Source organism: Oryzias latipes, chromosome 1 (genome assembly GCF_053564925.1).
Source record: "Oryzias latipes strain Hd-rR chromosome 1, Olatipes_Hd-rR_3.1".
Classification (NCBI taxonomy): Eukaryota; Metazoa; Chordata; class Actinopteri; order Beloniformes; family Adrianichthyidae; genus Oryzias; species Oryzias latipes.
This window is the reverse complement of record NC_136237.1, coordinates 12,881,619-12,902,346: the sequence shown is the minus strand read 5'-3', so window position 1 is coordinate 12,902,346 and position 20,728 is coordinate 12,881,619. Positions and strand designations below refer to the sequence as shown.

The window sequence follows — 20,728 nt, the reverse complement described above, 5'->3', positions numbered from 1 at the left end:
TGTCTGTCTGACACCAACTAAACCACAGGCAGACAAAGAAAACATGGATGGAAAATAAAGACACGTCATCAAAATGTCTACAATAGTTCATAAAGAATGACATTGTTAGCATGAGCTTAGGAATCTAAGGGCAGCGGTGATCTTGGGCAACAGGCAGCGGTAGCAGTGGTCCGCGTGCCCCGATTCCCCTGGCAGACAGGGCCCACACCACCCCTCCCCTTTCGTTCTCACTCGCGCAGCCGCGGACAGACAGAACAGACAATAGGAACCGAATAGTGGACCAGATTATTTTCCAAGCACTGAGCCGCTGTCACCGCTGCCCCCACGTTAAATTTGCGCACCGGACAAACCTGTGCCTAAAACCGCCACCACCGCGCGCCCCCCCTGGCATCGCTTCGTGCCCCCCCCTGGGGGCGCGCCCCACTATTTGAGAAGCACTGCCTTATACTGTGGTCATCCACGCTCAAGCTCGTATACATCATAGAGCTCACAGTACCCTGGGAGAGCGCAGTAGAGGAGGGTTGTGAAAGGAAGATGCTGAGGTACGCCGAACTCGCAGCAGACACCAAAGAGCAAGGCTGGAGTGTGAAGGTACGCCCAGTGGAAGTAGGCTGCAGGGGTTTTGGGGCCACCTCAACACCCAGGCTACTCAGGGAGATGGGAGTGCGAGGGAAGGCTCAAAGGCATGCAAATAAAGACCTCTCCCAGGCAGCTGAGAAGAGGAGTCACTGGCTGTGGATCAAGAGGAAGGACCTGACCTGGGCCTCCAAATGTCTGGTGGCTGATGGACGTGAACCTGGGATGCTGGGATTCACTGCTGAACCCTCTGGAGGTGTCGTGGGCCTATCAGCGAAACAATGAAAAAGGAGGGCGCCCACTTGAAAACCCAAAAGATGTCACCATTCATTTGCTTGCCACAGTGTCACATCGGTGCCTTAGCAATTATTCAGGGATAAAAACATCTAGTCCTACAAAACAGACCTGGTGGTGTTAGACTTGAAGTACAGGAATTATGGCTTGGTAAAAGTAACTTTAGCATTAATACTAAAGAGAAGCGTAAAAGAACTGAAATTAAACGTGATAAACTCTGAGAATCTAACAAAGAAGACCTCAAAACCAAACTTGTGCACAGGCTGTATGATGATCAACAAACAATAATAATAATAATATAAATAATATTACATTTTCTTTGTATATCAAACCCTGAAAACAATGCAAGATTTATTATTTCTAAAGCCCTTCCAGCAACAGCACTTCTGCTTGGTGAGGAAATATCTTACTGGAAGATCAATGTGAAAAACAAAAATAAAAGGATCCAAAAAGAATGTTCTTAATCTTTAAATCTACTTGTGGCCACTGTTTTATTTAAAAAAAAATACGTTCTTAATAATCTTTTCTTTAAAATTTAATTTATATTTTTATCATGACCCATTGCATCATGGAAAATTTGTGTCAGATTTCTAAAAAAAACACACAAAAGGAGATGTTAAACTTCTAACTGAGAGAACTTTGTAGTAATTTAAAAAATGACTTTAATTAGTGTTGTAGAAACAAAGTTTTAAGCAAATTTAGGTTATAAAAGTATTTGAATAAGATAAAGTAATACTTAAGAGTCAAAGGTGTGTATTATGTTCCTATTAAGCTTCAATTGACTAAGAAAAAGGAAACAAATACTTTTTTTCAACAGACAAAAAGAGGAAGAGAAAGCCTGTGGTTATTTGCTAATAGGAGGAAAATAAAGATAGATAAGTATGTGACACTGCAGAAACATTTGAACAGACAGGCAGAGGGTTAGTGAAGAAGGGACGATGGTGAGAATTGTTCATCAAGAAGAAATCTCTGTTGACTATGTCAATAGACCTCACACGTCAGCCAAGAGATTGTCCGACAAAGACCGTAAAGTCTACCATGCTCCAACGGGTAAGACAAACATTCATTAATATCAATCCATTATAAACTGACAATGAAATATTCAAAATGTAAATAAAACAAACAGAACTTTACTATATCTGTAGAAAGTATAGATTTCTGAATCTTAACTGAAATTGCAGTATGTCAAAGTTCCTAAATGTCTGTCAACATTTGCATTCAGGCAGGAAGACATATCGGATAGTTGCTGTCAGCTTTGGACTTCTCTGTATCCTGCAAGTTGCTGTCAACATAACACTGCGTCTTTCTGTCTGTAAGCCTAAGTGTAAGTACCCACAGATTTTTGGCACGCAAGCTTCTTTTAAGACGACAAGCTCCAAAAGATTTACCTATATATACATTTATACATATAAATATGTGTGTTGCTTATATATGTGCATCAAGGTCTTTTTAAAATCACCTTCTAAGTTAAGAACTTATCCAGTATTTTAGTCTAAAAAGCTATGTTTATGTACTGAAAAACTACAATAAGGAGTGTACAAACTTTGTGAGGAGATGGCTTTGTCTTGTTTTTGACTTATTTTTGTAATTTACAACACATAAGTTGTTTTAGTATGAAAACAGCAAAAAGCGACAATTGTGTTCCATGCTCTGCTGTAAACCGTGTAATGGGGGAGGGGGGAGTGCGGCTGGATGCTGGCGATCTTTCGTCACATCCTTTGAAGTAATTAGCACCCCTGGTCCAAGCTATACGTATGGTTCATTTCTATAAAACTCTTCAAAGGACAACATTCTTGTGAGAAAATTAAATGAGCCCAACTTCAACCACTATTGAATTTCTACATCATGACATAATTGACATTAAGGAATATACATCATATTGCAGCATTAAAAAAACCATGTTAAACAACTGACTAATTGCTGGTACTGTATTTTCCAAACTAAAGGGTCCACTGGATTAAAAGGTGCACAATAAATGTATGCTTTATTTTTAAATTATGTCATATATAAGGTACACTGAGCTATAAGGCGCATTAAGCATGACAAAAGAGTCTCAGTCAGAAAGATTTTATTAATTGCATTCACAGTATTTCTAGAACTTGCCTGTAACACACTACAAGTTAGCCATGTTAAAAGCGTTAGCCATGTTAGAAGCGTTAGCCGAGTTAGCAAATTCACAACACCTGTTACTGGCAACCTCCCAACATGAAAAAATAGGCTTATTCTATGGAGTGATATTTATGCCACCACCTTGCACACAAAGCTTTCTAAGCCGCAAATGAAAATACAAAAAGTAGCTGATTTCAAAAAACTTTTTTTTTGTTTTCAATTTTATTTTTTTGCTTTTAAAATTTTTTATTTTTCCTTGAAAATAACTTTTTGTTTTCACATTTTTTGCTTTCAATTAGTTTTTTTTTTGCTTTTAAAACATATTTTTGCATTTGCAAAACAAATGTTTTTGAATGTGTTGTGTGTCATTTCGCTTTTTTCCTATCTTTGATTTCGCTCACATAGGTTTCAGTTTACCATGACAAAGCTGCCATCAAACAGCCTTTGAAACTTTCAAATAATAGTTTCCTTTTATATTTACATTTATTCCAGCTATGTTTAAGTCTTTGTTTAATTTTGACTTACTGTATACCTGACAACAATTGTCTAACAACAAAAAGTATATTTTCAACGTTGCAGAGAAACGTCCAAACCTTCAGCTTTAAAAACATCTGTTTTGAAGTTACAATTAGAAACCAGAAATTTAGCTAGCAAACTAAATGAAGAAATGCATTGGAAAAATAACACCTACTGTGTGATTGACTTTTCTTCTACTTTTCCAGTCAACAGTGAAAACCTGACAAGAAATTTTAACGCCTGAGAAAAAGTTACTGTAAAAGACAAGAAAAAAGACAACAAAATGACTATTAATACAATAGCAGTGGTGGGCCGTCAGAACCTTCAAGGCTTTCTCTGAAGGCTTAAAAAATATATGAATCCAGTGGTAGTTATTTTTATTACTTGCATACTCATTAAATCTTTCCAAATGGTCAGCCCATTTTTATAATGGTGATGCTGCTTCCAGACAGATGTATTTTCACATAGGAGCATTTAACCAATCGCATTTCAGCTATCCTTTGTTGCCAGGCAGGGTAAGGGTCTTCACCATGAGTTGAGAAGGTCCTGTGATGGGAAATTAATGTCTGTCATTCATTTCTTTCAACCAATCAGGTTTTGAGTTGTTATCAGCAGGGCCTTCTAGCAGGCTTAGTCAACGTTACGGTATTCAGACCTTCTGATTGGACTGAAGTTTCAGGAAGTCACATGTAGCCTTGCCCAGTTTGACGCGGTGCACTTTTTGATCAGTCTTGGTTAAAAACAGAGCTGACTGTGCTGTAAGCCATGGATGATTTAGCAGGAAAATCTCCCACTGATATCCTTGACATTCTTCATTAGAAAAATCTGAGTGAGATTGTGGAGCAGCTGAACAGCACTGACCATCTCCTTGCCCACTGTGTCTGTAGAGCAGATATTTTCGGCTCTAAAGCGAATTAAAACCTACGCAGAAACACATCTGAACAGACTCAGCTCTCAGCACTGGCCTTGATGGCAATAAAAAAGGACTTCTTAATGGAACTGGAGTGCGATAATCTACATGACAGGGTGATTGAACTGTTTTAGAGGAAAGAGAGGAGGATGGATTAATATTAAGAAATAATATTTCAAATTGATGTGCTTATTTTCAATGTTTTTTGCAGGCTGTAGTGGCATTACAAGATTTATTTACTGTTTTACTCATTCAGTTTATTTAGAGGCATTTTTTATGGCTACAGGAATTTTCAATATGCAAAGCAAAGCATGTTTCTGCATCGTAAAATGGTTAATGAGTGATTGACAGACGTTGCACGACTGAAGGCCCAGGTGTGTGATGCACGGTCCACCACTGCATAGTGCATGATTATTATTTTTTAATAAACACATGTTTAGAAAAAAGTTTATTGATTCAATGAAAAGCATTTTGAAGAAAAACTGTAGCTAACGAGTAAAACGGTTTAAATGTGCCTCTGCTTTCCTATGAAATGTACATACATCTGTATATATATAAAAATGTATTCCTTCATGTATTTCTTCATGTATTTCTTTTTCTTCTAAGAACAGACAAGTCTTTCCAACAAGGATGGGTATATTTTGGTTCCAGTCTCTATTTTATTTCTTCAACAAAACTGCCGTGGCTGCAGAGTAGAGATGACTGTCAGCAAAGAGGCGCCGACCTGGTGATCATCAACTCTAAGGAAGAACAGGTAGGATTTGTAACTATTATTTTGTCTACAAAAATACTCATGTTGACATTCCTTTTTTGAAAGATTTTTGATTTTATGCTAAAGAACTTCATGGAGAAGTTTCATCGGCCCACATGGATTGGACTGACCCACCAAGAAGAGACAATGAACTGGAATTGGGTGGATGGGACTTTACTTACAGAGAGGTTTGTGCTTTTATTGGTAAATGACATAAAGCAAAATTGAAATGCACTGGAATTAGAAGTGATGTGCTACTTTTTCACTTAAATTTGGAAAGATTTTACTTTCTGATCATTAAAACTTCATAAATGCTTACATCTTTTTTCATCAATATGTTTATTTTCTGATTTTACATCTCATATAAGTAGATACCATAGAAACAGTCAAACATAAAATAAAAATACAACAGGTGAGCATCATTTAAAACAGGTACAATCAGCCTCAGTATGACTGAGTCCTTAAGAGTCTTTTAAAAAATAAGAAACCATGGTACAATGCAATATTGTAGAGCCGCAGAGGGAGTGTTACTGTGTTCAAAGCCTTTGAAAAAGATCAGTCAGATCCTTATTTCTGATATAATTAATGAAATGTCCCCAAATTCTGGCAAAAGTGTCTTGCTTGTTTTTAAACATATGTTTTTTTTCCAATGGTAAACATACAGACATTTCTTGAAGCCATTTTTTAAAACACTTGGCTTGTTCACCCCTCTCCATGAGAGAGCGATTACTCTCTTTGCTTGTAATATTCCCAAGTCAGTTAATTTTTTCATAGCTACTTATATTTAAATTGTTGGAATAAAAACCCAAAAGGAATCATTTTGGTTCCAATTCCAGGTGGACTGATAACATCTCCTCTAATATACCTTTAACTTCTGTCCAGAATTCTTTTATTTTTGAACATGTCCAGACACAATGAAACAGAGAGCCTTTCTCTGCATTACATCTATAACAGAGGTCTGGGATGTTACTGTTAAATTTATTGAGTTTTTTTGGAGTAACATAGAGTCTTGGCAGTTATATTGCAGTAATTTAAGATGGGTGTTGCCTGTTTGTGTTTGGGCTATTATACATGCTTTCTTCCAGTGTTCAGTGGTAATTTCTTCCTTGAAGTCAAAAATCCAAGCATTAAGTTTAGCAGTCGAGGATTCAGGGGAAGATGACATCAATAAGTTATAGAATTCAGAAATCTTGCCTTTACCATAGGGGTCTTTTGTTAAAACTGTTTCCAGAGCAGACATTTTGGGAGCCTGTGTAAAGTTGGGGTGGTGTAGTCTTATGAAGTTTCTTAATTGCAAATATTTATAAAAGTGTTTTGGTGGAATAAGATATTCCAAGACAATATGTTCAAATGTGAGTATTTTCCCATTCTTTCCATAACATAAATGTTTACTTTGCTGAAACATTTGCTTGTTGTTAACTTTGTTTTTTTGGTTTCCAGTTACTGGGCCCAAGGCGAGCCAAACGGGTATATGGATAGAAATGAAAGCTGTGTGGAAATCAGGTTCTTTGAGCAAGAGAACAGCTGGAATGATCTACCTTGCTATGATCAGAATTTCTGGATCTGTGAAAAAAAGGCTCTATGAATTAATGTACATACAAATAACCTTTTGAAAAAGCAGTTGAACGTTGTTGATTCTTAGCCACAAAATGTGATGTATCTTAAATTTGCTCCATTTTCAGCTCTGACTTTGAATGGATTTGGCAACTCCTGATTGTAAAAGGATTTTCACATTTTAAAATTCTACAACATTATACGTAACTTCTCAGGATCTACATAAACAACTCTGTTTGAATATTTAATAGTTTAATTGGGCAACTAGAGACGTAGGAAAGAATAAAGCAAATATCTAATGTTTTGGATTGGAGTTATTAGAACTTTATAATTTATACAAATAAATGTGAAAAATTTGCTCTCCACATTTGAAGCAGCTGGAGTGCTGAAATCTTAGCAGCGCTTCAAACCACCACCATCACCATCATTCTGAGGTTTTTAGGTTTAACCCCCAATCCGAGGGCCCAAAAAAGTGGCACTTCAACACATTTTCAGAGTCCTTGTCATAATCTGGCTTTCTGAAGCCAAAAACTCTTACTAAGCCACTTAGATATAAATGAAATAATCATGGTGGCTGGTTATTAAAATGTTGGAAATGTTTCTTTTGGTCTCCTGTATTGAATATTGCAGACAACAGTTACTAGGTCCATAGGTATTGCACCATCATTTACTTTGTAGTTAAAGGACATGCAAAAGATTAACAGAAAGAGCACAAAATGAAAATCTGTTGTAGTCAATTTACCATTTTTACTATGTTGTTCAATTTGGTTTGTTGTATAAATTCTTGAAAAATCAATAAAAACATATATTTCAAGGCTTTAACTTATATTGGCTTTCCTCGTGTATTGAAAGCCACTTAGGATGTGTGAACCAGTCATGATATGTTGGAAACATCCGTGTGTGAAAACCAGTGTGATGTCTATACAAATGTCATCGTGAGTATACTATTTTCTCGTGATTCACAATTTAGCATGATGCTAAACACCCAAAAGTAAAAAGGCAGAGCATGCAAAAAGAAATGAGATTAATTGTAAAAATCATAAATTGTGAACATCAGGGATAAAGTCTAAGTAAGATCAGGATTCAGGGACTGCAGATGAAGCAAATAACTTTGACAGCTTAGGGGTTCTTCTGTAGCTCTTGTCACAGGTCACTGAGTCATCGAAAGAAGTTTCTGCAACGTTTAGGCCAACCAGTGACGCGTGGTCAGATGAGTCAAGTGAGGCTGGGCCTCCCCTGTCTTTGAGATCAAATAGAAAAGCGTACATTAAGTAAATATTATTTTACACTGATCCTTGTTAAAGATACATATTCAATTGATCCGACACATTTTCCACAGTTTCTGAGGTTAAAATCAGCGAATTTGAGTGTTGTGCGATCACATGGGGAGCGGGAACTCCAGGTGAGGCTCCGGAGCGCCTCGCCCTCATGTCTGACTGCAGGACTCAATTTTAACAGTGACGTCACAGCGCTGACTGTAAATGCAAGGAAAAGGCTGCTTGTCAGGTGAGTCTCGCCAACAGGGGGCAGACGTGAGCTGCCAGCTGCTTTAAAGTAGAAACAGAACAGACTAAGGACATCTTTCCTTATTGGCCATAATATCCATTGAGATTGAGAAACTGATCAAACTAAGGGAAAATAAGTAAGACTTTTACTACAGGGTCACAGAGATTTTTGTGGAGAAGGATCGGCGCATTAAAAAGTAAGGCCAAACATGGTTTCATATTTTTGTTGGGTAACGCTTTCTTTTACAGTACAGTACTTACAGTGTACTTAAGTGGTATTTACATGGTACTTATCGTGTAACTACTGGGTACTTTCAGGGTATTTACATGGTACTATTTATGGGACTTACTGGTTACTTACATGGTACTATTTTTGTGTCTACGCTGTACTTACATGGTACTTACTGTGTATTTGTGTGGTACTATTTGGTTCATACCTATGTGTTACATACTAGGTGTTTATAATATACTTATGGGTATTCACATGTTGTGCTAGGGTGTCTTTTGTGGTACTTACCACATGTAACAACAAGGTAAGTACAAATAGAGTACCTTGACCTTTAGGACTGCTCTTGTTGTATGTTTCATGGTATTTACCATGAATTTACCACAGAAACTACCCCCTTAAGTACAACGAAACTGGACTGTAAAAGAAAGTCAGCCCTATTTCCATTCAACTACATGGTACTTTCAGTACTAAATACTGGGTATGTTCACTTGAATATTACTTGGTACTTACCACTTAAGTACAATGAAACTGGACTGTAAAAGAAAGTCAGTCCTATTTCCACTCTATTTCTTGGTACTTTCAGTAGTAAATGCTGGGTATGTTTACGTATTACCTTCCCATACAGTGTACATACACACTTGGCCAAATGAGACAATGCTTTTTGGTAAAGGTGAAGCAACTGCATTGTAAAAACATTCTGGCCTGATTACTTCTTGTACCTTGTGGCAAATTTAAAGAGAAACAAGACAGCAGTGAAAACAATCTTTAATATGATACACTTCTGCAGCATGCAAAGTGTCCTCACAATGAAATTTTGTCTGCTGGTAGTTCTCAACAAAACAGTAAAAAGGAGCAATCCAGAGAACAGATTTTTTTTCCCTATTATTTATCTTTTCTTCCACCATGAAAACAGGAAATGGCCCCAGATCCTGACCTTTTTCAGCCAAAGTCATTTCTGCAATAGTTGCAGTCAAAGCTATTCTATTTTTGTATATATTACAATGGCGACATGTGAGGGTCGTACTTTTTGTCCGTCGAAATTCCTTTAGCAGAATTTGGTAATGGTGCAGGACTTCTTCAGGGTTTGTGACTACAAGAAAAATCACAATACAAGCTCAAATGAATATAAAAAGCATAACAACTTTGATGAAATACAAAGTATATTTTACTTATTTAATCATTTCTGTAATGAGTTTGATGAATCTCTATGAATTCTTTATTGTTTTGACTGCAATGCTTGAAATCAATCAATTATCAAAACAGATCCTTTCCATGTCTTTAAAAGAAATATTCTCTGTGAGACAAATATGTTCTTATGTATATTAAATGCTGTTATCTGCTATTGGATGAATGGTGAAATATTCAGTTCTTTCAATTGTAAATCTGACTCCAGAGGAGTCAGCGCATCACCAGCCATCAACCTCAGCGGACGTCACTGAAGCCAAACCCCCCTGGAGTATGGGGTTTCATCGCTGCCATATAAACCTAACCGACCAGTGATCCTGCGCCCTCACTTCGCTCCTGCGCTCTCTCTGGGTTTGCGTGCATTGTTAAGTTTTTGTCAAATCCGGCGAAGCAGCGGGGCGGGACTTTCATTTTTTAAAGCAGGGGTTGGCTAACAGGCGGTTCTTGAGCTGCATGCTATTTTCTATATACCATACTTTCACGACCATAAGCTGCACTTAAAAGTCCAACATTTTCTCCAAAATGTAGGGAGCGGCCGTAATCTGTTGTTGTGGGACTTTGGTAAAGAGGAGCTAGGAGTGAACAGCATGAGAACGGTACGGAGAGAGGAGAAGATGTGAAAGAAGACACCCCCCCCCCCCCCCATAGTACAAAGGTGCAGATATGTGCATAATACAGAACAACTTCGTTTTGGAAACCCTGGAAATGCAAAGAGACACGATCATGAAGCACAGTTTATAATGAAAGCTATCAGCTACGTGGAGGAACATGGTAATCGAGCAGCTGCCAAAGAATTCAAGATGAATGAATCCATGGTTCGCAAGTTTGGAAGCTGGAAAACAAATTCGGACAAGACAAGCCCCCTTAACAATGTGCGCAAACCCAGCGAGAGCGCAGGAGCGAAGTGAGGGTGCAGGATCACCTCTCAGTTAGGATTGCAGGCGTGCAGTTGGATAATGTGGGGTTGCTCAGGTAGAATTGAGTGGTTGTAAGGTTCACTCATTCAGTTACTGAATTCACCCACTCAGTTATCTTTGCGCTCGTTCAATATTTGGCAGCGATAAAACGCCATACTGGAGAGCCCAGTAAAAGACACCACTAGGGGAAAACTTCCACCCACACTTCCCCATGACACCCTTCCGTGTAACATCTGTTACTGATTAGGTTCTGCTTACAGAGTATGTGCCTGCCTCACTTTTGCAGCCCCTTTGCTGTTGTATTTGTTGGTGTAAGGGTCATTGAAAGAGGAATGCTGAGATACAAAGAATTACTAGTTAAATGTAACCGGTCGCTTTCTGCGTTGTGCTGGTTAATAATATGGCGTGACACAGTGTTACCTCTTGGAGAGAAGCCTCCCTTTATTCTGGTAATAAACAAACAGAAAACAATACACTGATCCTGCCCACTCCAGTTCCTATACAAAACAAAACAAACCAAAATTTAAGCTTTAACAGTGAATCCCCAAAATATCTCTCCTAAACCATCAATACTTTTTATAACATCACATCACAAGTTAGAAACAAATATTGCTGTAGTTATACAAATAAAAATTAAAACCAAAGAGGGCAATAAACAATAGGATGGATTGGGATACTAAAATTATTTTAGGATGATGAAACCCACCTCTCTGACTGGAAGTCATACAAAAGGGGTGGGGAACAGTAGCCTTTGGAAGATATAGGGGAGTCAAAAGAAGAAGAAGAAGAAAAAGAAAGGAAGGAGGGGCTATGACTAGGAATGTAATGCAGCAGTTTGTTGGAGATCCCTCAGGTATGGTATCACTTGAGCTGTCCCGGTTATATAAATACTGTTGAATATCCGGACCACACCCACGCCCAGACAGTGGCATATATATATATATATATATATATATATATATATATATATATATATATATATATATATATACATACCCACTTTTTGCGCCACTCTCTGGGCATGGTCCGGAGATCAGGCAGGTTCTTATGAACGGTCCAGACCACAAACAGCTGAGCAGACCCCTCCAACCAGTGCCTCCCTTCCTCTAAAGTAGTAGAACAAGTTTGTATTATAATGTTGAAATGTATTGCTTAAAGGTCACTTTACTTTACTGAATATCACTTTGCTGCTGCCGCAGACAACAGAATTTCCCCATCTTGAAATAAATAAAGTTTTATCTCATCTCATCTCTTAAATGAATAGCTCGAACAATGACTTTGTCTTCAATGTGGCTGAGTGTTTGTCTGGTGAGACACACTCTTAGCAAGAAATATGTCAACAAGGAGCATGCACAGTAGTGCAGAGTAAAACCTCGACTCTGGGCATAAAGAACTGTTCCATGTTCTGACTTCTGGTCTCATTGGGATTTTCTGTTTCACACAAAATCATTAAAAAAGGAAAAAAAAAAAAACTCTTGAACTCTGCCACTTTCGCTCCCAAGCCCAGATAACAAAAGAGGAGGGGTGAGTGAGACTTTATTGTGTTTAACCACAAATATGTCACAAAAAAGGAGATAAAAATAAGTAAATAAATATGTTTATAAAAGGAAAGGGGGGTCACTAACATCAGGCAATATGCTTTATCCTCTGATAGCCATGAATATGACCCCTAACTAGAAAAGATTTGGAGGAAAATTTTTCAAGATCCACTAACTCTAAAACTAAAAGTTTAACGCGACGGTGACACAACAGCAAAGGTCATATCATCACCAAAACCAATAGGATTCAAACTTTTGTGGTCATTAATGTTGTCCGTTAATTTGACAATATTTGTATGAAAACTTCTCAAGATTCATTAATTCTAATTTAAAAGTTTGGCCTGATGGTGGCGCTAGAGAACTTCAACCCACTGATCTGTTTCATTATCAAAGGGTTATTTATGTATTCATCAAACAAACAATGTTCTTGACACAAATAACTTGGTTAACAATTTTATGTAAATAATTTTCTGAAGGTAAATATCCCTGGGGTCAGATTGACCCCAAAGGGAAAATGTGTGAGTAATATTTGAGGATAATATGAGGGTTAAGGGGGGGGGGGGGGGGGGGGGGGGGTTACTGTGAGGTATTCGGGGCAGGGCAGTTTCGGTTCTGCTTTTATTTTGATTTATTTGTCTTACTTCCTGTTGCTCATTCAGTTCAATTCACAACAACAGTCCTCTCTGTGGGGTTCGTACAGGTAATTGAAAAAGTAAAACATACAATCAAAAGGATCATGAATACATAGAATTCAATAGGAAAATACTAAATTGAACTAACTAAACAGACTAAAGTAAACTGGACATCCCTGCCCTGAACCAGGGGTGTAAAACTCATTTTGGTTCAGGGGCCACATTTAACCCATCTGATCTCAAGTGGGCCGGACAAGTAACATAAAAGCAAAAAACACCATTGTTTATGTTTTTTTACTCAGTTGGAAAAATGCCTCAACCAACACAGTAGCCTAATCATTTATTATTACACATTCATTCACAGAGGCCAATGGATCTAAAATAAAATGCATTTAACTTTAAAAAAAAATTGGTTTATTCAATTTTATACAGACTGAATATTTTACATCTGACACTAAAGCAATCCCTATAATAAACTTAAGGGGGCCTACGGAGAAAAAAAATAAACACCTGCCTAAAATGTATATGTGCAAATCAATAAAAACTAAATTAAACTTGCAAACATTTGAGAACATAAGAGTTTGGAGTTAACCTCCCTTTCTCTCCTGAAAATTTAAATCCTGTGCAGCAAAACATTTACTGTGCAAAACACAACGAAATATATAATAATCTTTTCCTGGGTGGCTGCCTGAATTTTGTGGCAACACCTGCCTTCTTCCTGACCTTTATTGGGGCGCCATCAGTTAACAGATTGACATCACGTGAACAGTTCACTCCAACATTGTGTAGCGCAGAGAGCTGACTATATCATCAGCTGTTGTTGTGTCCATCAACTCAAACTTCACTGTGACGGTCTCTTCAACACCATTAAAAAATATGTACAGCTGTATATATCTGTGATGTCGGTTCTTTCATCAATAGTGACCAAAAATGCAATAGATGAAAGGATTCCTTCTTTTGGCGTCCAAGTCTCCTCAGAGATGTTGGATCTGCAATTGTAATCCTTGACAGACTCATGTTGACAAAGGTCGATTTCTTTTTTGGGCACAAGACTTTTGCAGCCTTCAGCCTTTTTCCATAAGTTTAGCATCTGAAAATGGTTTGGATGTTTGCTCCAACTTGATAGCAATAAGGCAGCCGTCACTTGTCCATCACTGACATCATGGGTGCAGTAAATGCAGACGGTTATTTTGTCAGTCCATCTTCTGATTTCTTAACTGCGAATGGTGAAACTTTTCTTTATGGTGAGTCTCATAATGGTGCTGAATGTTGTATTCTGTGAGCACTGAGACCTGTTTATGACAAACCAAGCATGCAGGTTTTGCATTCAGGTCCGTGAACAACTAAAATTGTCAATTTTTCTTGGAAAGCTCAGCACTCCACTTCAACCTTTTTTTCCATTTTGAGAACATTTTGGTCATCAGGGTGGCTCTACTATTCATTCTTATCCAACATAAGAGCAGTGAACCAAACTGCATCTTACCCAGACACAGAGCTGTTAAGTTTAGTTTTTGGCACATGTAGAGATGTGCTGTTTCACCTTTTTTGTTTTCCTTTGCTCCCCTAGTGTCGGAATTGCGCATTTTGGATGTTTCTTTAAAAAATCGTAAATCACCACAGGAATGGACAAGAGACGTGCTTTCTTTTTTAAACATTCTCATATTTTTCACTCTTCATGACTGGGCCAGATTAAACCACATGACGGGCCGGATTCGGCCCGTGGGCAGTATGTTTGACACCCCTGCCTTAGACCCTCCTTCGCGGTAAGGAAAAACTCCTAAAAAACTGAATTCCGGAAAAAACGAAAAACCTCAGGGGTGTCCACATGAAAGAGGGATCCTTCCCCAGGACGGACAGGCGAAGTAGTAGAACTCATAGAGAAGAATTTACTTATCTGACCCTACAACTACATATTTAAAGTCCAGCAGACGAGCTTCATCCAGATGGAGTTGGGGGGAACAGTCGGGTACGCGAGTCGAGCCGGAGACAGGATTCACAGCCAGGTACCAAGCAGAGGTGAGCCAGAGGCAGGATTCACTGCCAGGTGTAGGACCAGAGAAGAGGTACACGGTGAGGCACAGGAGCACTTATGAACCAACTGGAATCTGGAAGCTCTCCCATTCACCCAGAGGGGAGTGGGAAAGAGGGAGAGTACATGAATCGCACTGCACCAAACAGAGGCATGGAGAACTAAATGATGGATAATGATCAAGAAAAGAGGAGAGGAGGGTAGAAGTAGATAAGAAAAGAGGACAGAACCTGGGTGCACCATAGTTACCCCAGTTTTAAACTTCTAGCAGATCAAATTTTACATTTAAAATCTAATTCCTGCAGCCATCCATTATTTAATAAAATGTGAATAACTGTAAAATCAAACAAAGGAGCTTCCAAATATGTGTTAAGTTTTTAAGTTGTTAAGTTGTTAACTGAAAAATAGGTCTGCTGCTGCACATGGGGTTCACTTGCTGAACTGTAAAATCACTTCGAAATTTTTCTTGTAAATTTACAAGATTAAAGTTGTTATTGTAAGAGTTTTTTTCTTGTAAATTTATGAGATTTTTCTTGTATATCTGCAACTTTAAATCCCGTAATATTATATATTTTTTTGTGGTGGCCCTAAAACTTTGTCTTAGAAAAGAAATAAATAAATACAATAATTTACATAAAGATACAAGTTACATATATTTAGTAGCTAAAATGTTTTAGGACTAACTTGTGTGGTTCCCTTTGAAACACCCATTGTTATTCATGTTTCTTCACTTTTTCTTTGGTCAAGACTAAATTTTTGCGCAAAAATGCACTTTATATTATTGCAACATTCAGTGAATGAACTTAGGGGAATTTGTAAAAAAATGCAAACAGACTTCAAACTAACCCCTTGTGCTATCCTAAGACCCCACCCTTACGTTGACATGTTATCTGTCATGGTGGCCTGTTAGACTCCTCCCCCTCCCAGCTCTGCTCCTGACTCGCAGCTGTTTCTACTCATCTCATCTTCTCACCTGCCATTTAAAGAGGCCCTCCTCAAGCAGTCTTCGCCAGTTCGTTAAACCTGATGGTGCTTACCTCACCTCATGCCACGTCTGGCCCTTTATGCCAAGTTTTTGCCTCGCTTACCTTGTGTTTGCAGTGCTTCAGGTCTGCCTTTTTCCACGAGAGAAACCCGAGTCCGCATTGCACCTCGAGCAGAAGCTGAAACCCTCCACCCTCCCATAAGAACTCCTGCCACGCCTCAGCCTTGTACTCCAGCCACGTCGCGGTCTAAAGAACTCCATTCCCGCCGCAGTCAAGAGCTCCAGAGACGCCACAGTAAAGTTCTCGTGCTCACCGTTGGTCAAGGTATCCTCGTCAAGCTCCATGCCCCGTCATCCTCCTGGATCCGCTGGCTCCTTCAAAATAAAACCAATTTCTGACCTTTCACCTACCTGCCTCTTCCTTCCGGGTTGCAGCATCTGGGTCCGCCTTGTCCCTACCATGACAAAGGTGGATAAAGGTGAAGATGTAATCCATGGACACCAGTGAAGATCACAAATCATTGGTGGGTCTAGATGACCCAACTCCCAATGTTAAAGTGCCTAGGATAGCACAAGGACTAAAGAAACAGTCATTTTAATTTGCAATCTCATCACAAAATAATTTATAGGAATATTATATAAACTTTACAGGGTTGACTTCGAAATTATTTTCCTTTGATCCCTTGACCCTTTCAATCTATTTTGAAAATCAATCCTATGAATGTCAAACTACATTTCTAATTGTTTGCTGTGTTTGATTTGGTTGGGTTGGACCTGAACTACAGGAATCTTTAGCTTTAATACAAATAAAGAGAAGCATAAAAACACCTGAAATTCAATGTGATTGTGAGGTTCAGGGGCCAGGGTGGGTTAGTTTGTTTCGCTTTCTAGATTGGTTGTGGGGTTTCCGGGTTCTTTGGGACTTTATTTTGGTTACTTCCGGTTTCTCCCGTTTGTGTTGCCTCCACCTTTACTTCTGTTTATGAATTGCACCTGTTCGCACACCTGTTGTTCATCATTGCTGTGTATTTAAGTTCCTCCACCCAGTGTCTGTCACGGGATCGTTTTGCATTCTTTGTACTTCGAGATTAAAGGAAAGATAAAGAAACCTTGATTCAACGTACCTCTGTGTTCCTGCTTTTGCATCCACGCGTCAAGCCTGACAGTGATAAACTCTATCTTCTGCCGTTTTATCCCTTTTGGGGTCATGGTCACTTGTGGGTAAAGGCAGGGGGCACCCTGGACAGTTTGCTAGTCTGTCACAGGGCCACAATCACACACCCATGGACAATTTAGATTAAAATATGAAGCTTGTATTTGGAAGGTGGGAGGAAGCCTGGTGATAACCCACTCATGGGGAGAACATGCAAACTCCACACAGAAAGGCCCCCCATTGATGTTCTTTTTCAGGACAGTCCCAAGCCAGGGACCTTCTTTCTGTGAGGCAAGGGGGCTACCCACTACGCCACCGTCCAGCCCCTGTTTGATAATTTATTTGTATAGCACCTTTCAAGATAAAAAAGAAGAAGATAAAAACAAGAAGTCAATCAACAAGGAGATGATTAGCAAATGAAACCAGGTGAGACTGTGACTGTTGAAACAAACCCTGAAAACAATGCAAGATTTATTATTTCTAAAGCCTTTCCAGCAACAGCACTTCTGCTTGGTGAGGAAATATCTTACTGGAAGATCAATTAAAAAAAACAAAATTGAGAGGATCCAAAAAAGAATGTTCTTAATCTTTAAATCTACTTGTTGCTTCAGTTTTCTTTAAAAATAATGTTTGTAAAGACATCTTTTCTTAATAATTTTTTTTTACAGTTAATTTATATTTTACCATGACTTCTTGCATCATGGAAAGTTTGTGTTAGATTTCTAAAAAACACAAAAGGAGATGTTAAATGAGAGAACTTTGCAGTAAATTTAGGTCACAAAAGTACTTGAATAAGAGAAAATAATAATTAGGAGTCAAAGGTGTGTATTATATTGCTATTAAGCTTCAACTGACTAAGAAAAAGGAAACGAAGACTTTTTTTCAACAGACAAAATGAGGAAGAGAAAGCCTGTGGTTATTTGCTAATAGGAGGAAAATAAAGATAGATAAGTATGTGACACTGCAGAAACATTTGAACAGACAGGCAGAGGGTTAGTGAAGAAGGTATGATGGTGAGAATTGTTCATCAAGATGAAATCTCTGTTGACTATGTCAATAGACCTGACACGTCAGCCAAGAGATTGTCCGACAAAGACCGTAAAGTCTACCATGCTCCAATGGGTAAGACAAACATTCATTAATATTATTCCATTATAAACTGACAGACAAAAATATTCAAAATGTAAACAAGACAAACAGAACTTTACTATATCTGTAGAAACTATAGATTTCTGAATTTTAACTGAAATTGCAGTATGTCAAAGTTCCCAAATGTCTGTCAACATTTGCATTCAGGCAGGAACACATATCGGATAGTTGCTGTCAGCTTTGGACTTCTCTGTATCCTGCAAGTTGCTGTCAACATAACACTGCGTCTTTCTCGTAGCACTACTGAAGGCCCAGGTGTGTAATGCACGGTCCACCACTGCATAGTTCATGATTATTATTTTTTTAAACAGACACATGTTTAGAAGAAAGATTAATGATTAAATAAAAAGCCTCTTGAAGAAAAACTGTAGCCAACGAGTAAAACAGTTGAAATGTGCCCCTGCTTTCCTATGAAATGTACATACATCCATATATATCAAAAATGTGTTCCTTCATGTATTTCTTTTGTTGCAAACACTTTTTCTTCTAACAACAGACAAGTCTTTCCAACAAGGATGGGTTTATTTTGGTTCCAGTCTCTATTTTATTTCTTCAACAAAACTGCCGTGGCTGCAGAGTAGAGATGACTGTCAGCAAAGAGGAGCCGACCTGGTGATCATAAACACTAAGGAAGAACAGGTAGGATTTGTAACTATTATTTTATCTACACAAATACACATGATGGCATTCCTTTTGTTGAAAGGTTTTTGATTTTATGCTAAAGAACTTCATGGGGAAGTTTCATAGGCTCACATGGATTGGACTGACCCACCAAGAAGAGACAATGAACTGGAATTGGGTGGATGGGACTTCACTTACAGAGAGGTTTGTGCTTTTATTGGTAAATGACATAAAGCAAAATTGAAACGCACTGGAATTAGAAGTGATGTGCTACTTTTTCATATACATTTGGGAAGATTTTACTTTCTGATCATTAAAACTTCATAATTGTTTACTTTGCTGAAACATTTGCTTGTTGTTAACTTTGTTTTCTTTGGTTCCAGTTACTGGGGCGAAGGCGAGCCAAACGGGCATACGACTAGAAATATAACCTGTGTGGAAATCAGGTTCTTTGAGCAGGAGAACAGCTGGAATGATATACGATGCTACGGGCAGAATTTCTGGATCTGTGAAAAAAATGCTCTATGAATTAATGTACATACAAATAACCTTTTGAAAAAGCAGTTGAACGTTGTTGATACCTAGCCACAAAATGTGATGTATCTTAAATTTGCTCCATTTTAAGCTCCAACTTTGAATGGATTTGGCAACTCCTGATTTTAAAAGGATTTTCACATTTTGAAATTCAAAAACATTAAACGTAACTTCTCGGGACTTAAATAAACCACTCTAAGTTTTGTTTTTGAATAGCTAATAGTTTAATTGGGCAACTATAGAAGTAGGAAAGAATAAAGCAAATATCTAATGTTTTGGATTGGAGTTATTAGAACTTTATAATTTATACAACTAAACGTGAAAAATGTGCTCCCCACATTTAAAGCAGCTGAAGTGGTGAAATCTTAGCAGCCCTTCAAACCACCACCATCACCATCTGACACAAGGCAGAACACAGGACTGGACTCAGATGCAGAGTTTTAGATCGTTTTAATTTCTTAGACCTTGATAAACTAGGCTTGGCTTTGTCAAGGAGAAAACAAGCCAATCAGGCCCAGGACACAGGGAAACTCTGGCTATAAATACATGAGGAGGGGAAGCACAGGTGGAAACGATCAGGGATGATGAGGCAGGCTCAGCTGTGGGGAAACAGACAAGGGAAGGGAGAGGAAGGACTGAAACGAGAGGTGAGTTAAACCTACAAAATAAAACAGGAAGTTAAACACGAGACAACACCAGAGACTGACAGGAACTTGACGAGACATGACACCATCATTCTGAGGTTTTTAGGTTTAACCCCCAATCCGAGGGCCCAAAAAGGTGGCACTTCAACCCATTTTCAGAGACCTTGTCATAATCTGGACACGCAAAAGACTGACAGAGCACAAAATGAAAATCTGTTGTTATCAATTTACCATTTTTGCTATGTTGTTCATTTTGATTTGTTGTATAAATTCTTGAAGAATCAATAAAAACATATATTTCAAGAATTTACTTATCTAACTCTACAACTACATATATAAAGTCCAGCAGACGAGCTTCATCCAGTTAAAGTTGGGGGGCGACTGGGGGCGCAAGACATGCCGGAGACAGGATCCACAGCTAGGTGTGTACTACTGCTCCTATAGAAGGCAAGCCAGAGACGAGGTACACGGTCAGGTAGAGGAGCACGGATGAGCCAACTGGATTCTGTAAGCACTCCCACTCCCCAGGAGGAGAGGGAGGGACAGTACATGAATCGCACTGCACCAAACAGAGGCATGGAGGCCTACATGATAAGTTATGATCAAGAATAAAGAAGAGAAGGAGAAGTAGAAGTGGTTGAGAATAGAGGACAGAACCCCAGTGCACCATAGTTACCCCAGCTTCAACTTCTAGCAGCCTACTAACAATTTATTGTCATTGTTAAGTTTAATTTAAACAAATTAACAGTAAGGTAAATGTTTTCTGAATAGCTAGTCTGACAACAAGCCTGTCCAAAGAGCAATGTTTTGAGCCTAACTTTGAATGTAGAAACTGTGTCGGCCTCTCTTACATGAGCTGGGAGCTTATTCCATAAAGCTTGGGGGCTAAAAGCTCTG

The 20,728-nt window shown here is 38.5% G+C and overlaps 1 protein-coding gene across 4 annotated transcripts; it reads left to right on the top strand.

Moving 5' to 3' along the window:
• The first annotated feature begins 1,589 nt into the window (after positions 1 to 1,589).
• On the top strand, positions 1,590 to 20,137 carry LOC144993982 (CD209 antigen-like protein D). Of its 4 annotated transcripts, none has more exons than XM_078950101.1 (5): positions 1,590 to 1,920; positions 18,180 to 18,287; positions 18,529 to 18,671; positions 18,757 to 18,857; positions 19,037 to 20,137. In XM_078950101.1, the coding sequence occupies exons 1-5, from the start codon at positions 1,809 to 1,811 to the stop codon at positions 19,179 to 19,181; spliced, it is 609 nt and encodes a 202-aa protein (XP_078806227.1). In that variant the 5' UTR covers positions 1,590 to 1,808; the 3' UTR covers positions 19,182 to 20,137. The 4 variants fall into 4 exon arrangements, with proteins under 4 accessions (XP_078806227.1, XP_078806223.1, XP_078806230.1 ...); XM_078950097.1 differs by lacking the exons at positions 18,180 to 18,287; positions 18,529 to 18,671; positions 18,757 to 18,857; positions 19,037 to 20,137 and adding exons at positions 2,093 to 2,194; positions 5,017 to 5,159; positions 5,223 to 5,344; positions 6,597 to 7,536 and having other exon boundaries at positions 1,601 to 1,920; XM_078950104.1 differs by lacking the exons at positions 18,180 to 18,287; positions 18,529 to 18,671; positions 18,757 to 18,857; positions 19,037 to 20,137 and adding exons at positions 2,093 to 2,194; positions 5,017 to 5,159; positions 5,244 to 5,344; positions 6,597 to 7,536 and having other exon boundaries at positions 1,609 to 1,920.
• The last annotated feature ends 591 nt before the right edge of the window (positions 20,138 to 20,728 follow it).

Coding starts and splice junctions, on each gene's coding strand:
- LOC144993982 (XM_078950097.1), top strand. CDS start 1,809: ATGGTGAGAATTGTTCATCAAGAAGAAATCTCTGTTGACTATGTCAAT. Junction 1,921..2,092: donor AGTCTACCATGCTCCAACGG/GTAAGACAAACA, acceptor ATTTGCATTCAG/GCAGGAAGACATATCGGATA. Junction 5,160..5,222: donor TCAACTCTAAGGAAGAACAG/GTAGGATTTGTA, acceptor CTTTTTTGAAAG/ATTTTTGATTTTATGCTAAA.